Raw genomic sequence first — 3,719 nt, 5'->3', positions numbered from 1 at the left:
AGAAAACAGAACATGATGGCATCTGCAGATATAAATAGACAGACAGAAGGCAGTCATCTTCACTGTTGTCACACAACTAGGCAGAAAGAAACGCAAGCCCTTGAGTGTACTGTCACCGTTTCCCTATGAGGGAAGACCTTTATTAACAGACAGGCCTGCTATGGAGGATGTCCTTCAGGAGCAGACGCACAAACAGGAAGAGTCACCGTGGCAACCGGCATGTCACCAAGCTGGCCAGGATAAGATGTGTGTGTTTGAGAGAGAGAGAGAGAGAGAGGGTGGGAGTGTGGATTAGCAGAGGTCAAGGGTCACACATGATCTTTCTTTAATATTTTACAGAATGTCAAAATGATATGCATGTTGTTCAAAGAGAGAGAGAGAGAGAGAGAGAGATAGAGTGTGTGTGTTGGATGTGTGGGTGGGTGTCCTTAGACAATTTTACTCTCCAGTGCAGCAATCCTCTTCGACACACTCTCTAGTGAGGTTCTGGTCAAGGACAAATGTGAACAACATTAGAACAACACAAAGAGAGTTCATTAAGAGTACCCCTGAACGAGCCAATAGTCACAACCATAATTTATGCCAGAAGGGGTCTATGTTCAAGCCTCAACTCTCAGTGGCAGAACTGTTGCAAATAGCTTTTACTTATTGTAACTTATTCTTCATTTCTCAACCTGTCACCCTACCTTCCTTTCCTCTAACATGCCTCCCTAAATCCCTCCCTCTATCCCTCCCTCTTATCTTCCCTATATCCCTCTCACTCTCTCCATCCCTTCCTCCCTTCTTCCCTCACTCCCTCTCTCCCTCGCTCCCTTCCTCTCATCCCCTACCTCATATCCTCTCTGCCTCTCTCCTGCCTCCCTCCCTCATTCCCCATTCCCTTCCTCCTTTGTACCCTACTTTTACCCTCTCTCCCTCCCTCCTTCTCTCTGTATCTTTTCATCTTACCAGACAATACCACACCTTACCACCATTCCTCCACCTGCAGGTAAAGGATATGTTTTTTTGTCAGTGCCTGGAGTGCTTCCTCCACTTTCTTCTGGAACTTTACAAGGGAATCACATTCGCACGGGTCCTCCTCTGTGGAGAAAAAGAAAAGGGGCTTTCATATTTTTCATAGGATTTAAGATATTCGACCATAAGATGATGACAATGTGTGCATGTGCGTGTGTGTGTGTGTGTGTGTGTGTGTGCGCATGTGCGTGTTCACAGCAGTTCATGCTGGTGGGCCGTGAGTGGCGAGACCTTGGCAGATGTTGATCTGCAGCTTCTTGGCGATCTGGGTCATGGTCTTGAAGTCGGCCGTGTAGAAGTAGTGCTCCCCCGTGGGCTCCGAGGCGATCTCCTTCAGCTCATCCTCCACGGCGTTGCCCACTCCAACAGCGTACATCTTGAATCCTACACACACAAATACAACAGAAATGTAATTCCACACAATTCACCTCAGACCTTATCGCTAATGCTCCTAACACACACACACAGACACACACACTCCTCACCGTTCTCCTTGGCCTTCTTGGCAGCGTCCCCGATGTAGTCCTGGCTGCGGCCATCGGTGAAGACGATGCCCACCTTGGCGACCCCGGGGCGGGCGCCCTGGCTGGGGTTGAAGCTGTGGTCAGACATGTAGCGGAGGGCCTGGCCCGTCATGGTCCCCCGCTCCATGTAGGCCATCTTCTTCACCGCGTCCTTCAGGTCCTTCTTGTTGTTGAAGCGCCCCAGTGAGAACTCCTGGAAGCGCAGCACAGGGGGAGTGAGCAGGGGAGTTGGAGAGTGGGTGGGTGAGGGAGGGAGGGAGAGGGTGAGTGAGTGAGGGATGGAGGGAGGGAGGGAGTGTGTGAGTGAGAAAGAGAGAGAGAGAGAGAGAGAGAGCGCGCGAGGAAGGGAATAGGTGAGGGGGTTAGGGAATGTTGTACGGAGTTAGTGAATGAATAAGTGAGTGAGGGAGTTTGGGAGTGAGCCGGAGTGATTAAGTGTCTGGGGGAGTGGGTGAGGACATCAGTTAGCTTGTGAGTGAATGAGTGAGTGAGGGAATTAATGAGTGGGTCAGAAAAGTGAAGGTGAGAAGTGTTTATGTGACACACACACACACACACACACACACACATACACACCTGCTTGACGGAGCTGGAGTACTGCACCAGCCCTACATGGGTCTTGGCGTCGGAGACGTCTAGCTTGTCTACGATCTGGTTGATCCACTTCTTCACCAGCTCAAAGTTCTCGGGCCGCACGCTCTTGGAGCCGTCGATCAAGAACACCACGTCTGTGGCGGCGCCGCTGCATGCTAGCGATGTGCGGGGACACCAACGGCATGTTACGGCCATGGCGTTCACACTCAACAACACACGTTCACTAGGGCATGGAATGCATTTGGGATGGATAATACCTTCAATCAGTTCTTAACTCACGCACATAACCTCCTGGCTGCGCGCCCACTCACCACTACAGCTGCGGCCGTCATCCAGGAGGGTAAAGCCATCTTTGCAGGCACACTTGAATGATCCCGGGGTGCTGATGCATACCTGCTCACAGTCATGATCACCGGTGGCACACAGGTCCGACACTGTGGTACGCAGCGGTGGGATGAGAGTGGCAGATATGTGTGCGCACACACACATACACAGACAGACGGAGGGGGGAGGGGCGGGTTAGGTGGGGTGGTGGAGGTGGTTTGTTAGGGGGGAGAGAATACAACTATGTCAGTTTGAGATTCTATCATTTGTTATTTTTATTTTAATGATCCACCGTGATTGGCTGAGAGGATTTAGTCAGTCAATTGGATTTAGTGGAGCATGTGCAGAAGACAGCGTGAACCCAGTGGATCTTTAAAACACACAGTGGCTGGAAGGATCAGAGAAGCCTCGACCAACATTATGTATCAAGGTCTTTTTGTTTCCACCAAATGTCAGGTAGTAAGGCTCGTCCAATAGGAATCCAGCTCTGTGCGCATGCAGGCCTGAACGTTCAGGGAACGGCGCCCACTAAATTGGCTGAGGAAGAAAAGTGTGAGTGTCAGCAACCCAAACAATATTTAAAAGAAAATGTAACCCAGTACAGTCAAGGCTGCCTGAGAGCATACCTAATTTGAGTGATTAATGATTAGCACTAATGGGCTACTAATTACAGAGGTCCCAGTCTTGCCTCTCAGTAGGGGGCAAGCGACTGAAGAGAGACCAAATCATTCCCAAATGTTGTCCCCTTCCCTCTTGTACTCATGAACCAGTAATAGTGCTAGTAGATTTGTAGATGAACAAGTAGCAGATTTGATGGTAGACAAGGAAATATCTTGTCATTTAAGGCTGTTTGAGAGAACATAACAGTAGGGCACAACATTTCGATTTTTAAGTGAAATGCACTCTTGACTTCTTACCAAAGGAGGGGGGGGCAGAAATCTTCTGGTTGGATATTAGGAAAGATAGTGACAGAGACCCAGTCATCCTCTTCCTGGGAGACATGTACACTTCACCTTTCAAAATCCTGATTCTAGCATCATCATCTGAATCTTTATTGGGAGCATCATGAGCAGACATCCAGGGAAGTCAACATCTCTCTCTCTCTCTCTCCTTACCGCAGAAGGCCTCCTGGAACTTCTTGGTGAGCTTCTCGATGACGCTGTAGCTCTCCACGTAGTCCACGTGGTCGTCCAGGGGCTCGCTGGCCATCTGCCTCAGGGTGTTCATGTCCACGCGGCCCACGCCGATTGAGAACAGCTCGAT

The 3,719-nt window shown here is 49.9% G+C and overlaps 1 protein-coding gene across 1 annotated transcript in view; it reads right to left on the bottom strand.

Annotated features, from left to right (window-relative positions):
- Nucleotides 1-258: 258 nt before the first annotated feature.
- matn1 (matrilin 1) overlaps nt 259-3,719 on the bottom strand; it is a 6,638-nt gene continuing 3,177 nt past the window's right edge. The window contains exons 4-9 of the mRNA XM_079749566.1: nt 3,572-3,719; nt 2,115-2,287; nt 1,500-1,731; nt 1,246-1,398; nt 1,002-1,080; nt 259-480 (exon numbers count right to left, since the gene is read on the bottom strand). The exon at nt 3,572-3,719 is cut by the window's right edge and continues 75 nt beyond it. Coding sequence (XP_079605692.1) covers nt 429-480; nt 1,002-1,080; nt 1,246-1,398; nt 1,500-1,731; nt 2,115-2,287; nt 3,572-3,719 — 837 coding nt within the window. The 3' untranslated portion in view covers nt 259-428. The remainder of the gene's footprint in view (nt 481-1,001; nt 1,081-1,245; nt 1,399-1,499; nt 1,732-2,114; nt 2,288-3,571) is intronic.

This window comes from Pollachius pollachius (assembly GCF_949987615.1).
Source record: "Pollachius pollachius genome assembly, chromosome: 13".
Lineage (NCBI taxonomy): Eukaryota > Metazoa > Chordata > Actinopteri > Gadiformes > Gadidae > Pollachius > Pollachius pollachius.
This window is presented reverse-complemented; position numbering and strand designations above follow the sequence as displayed.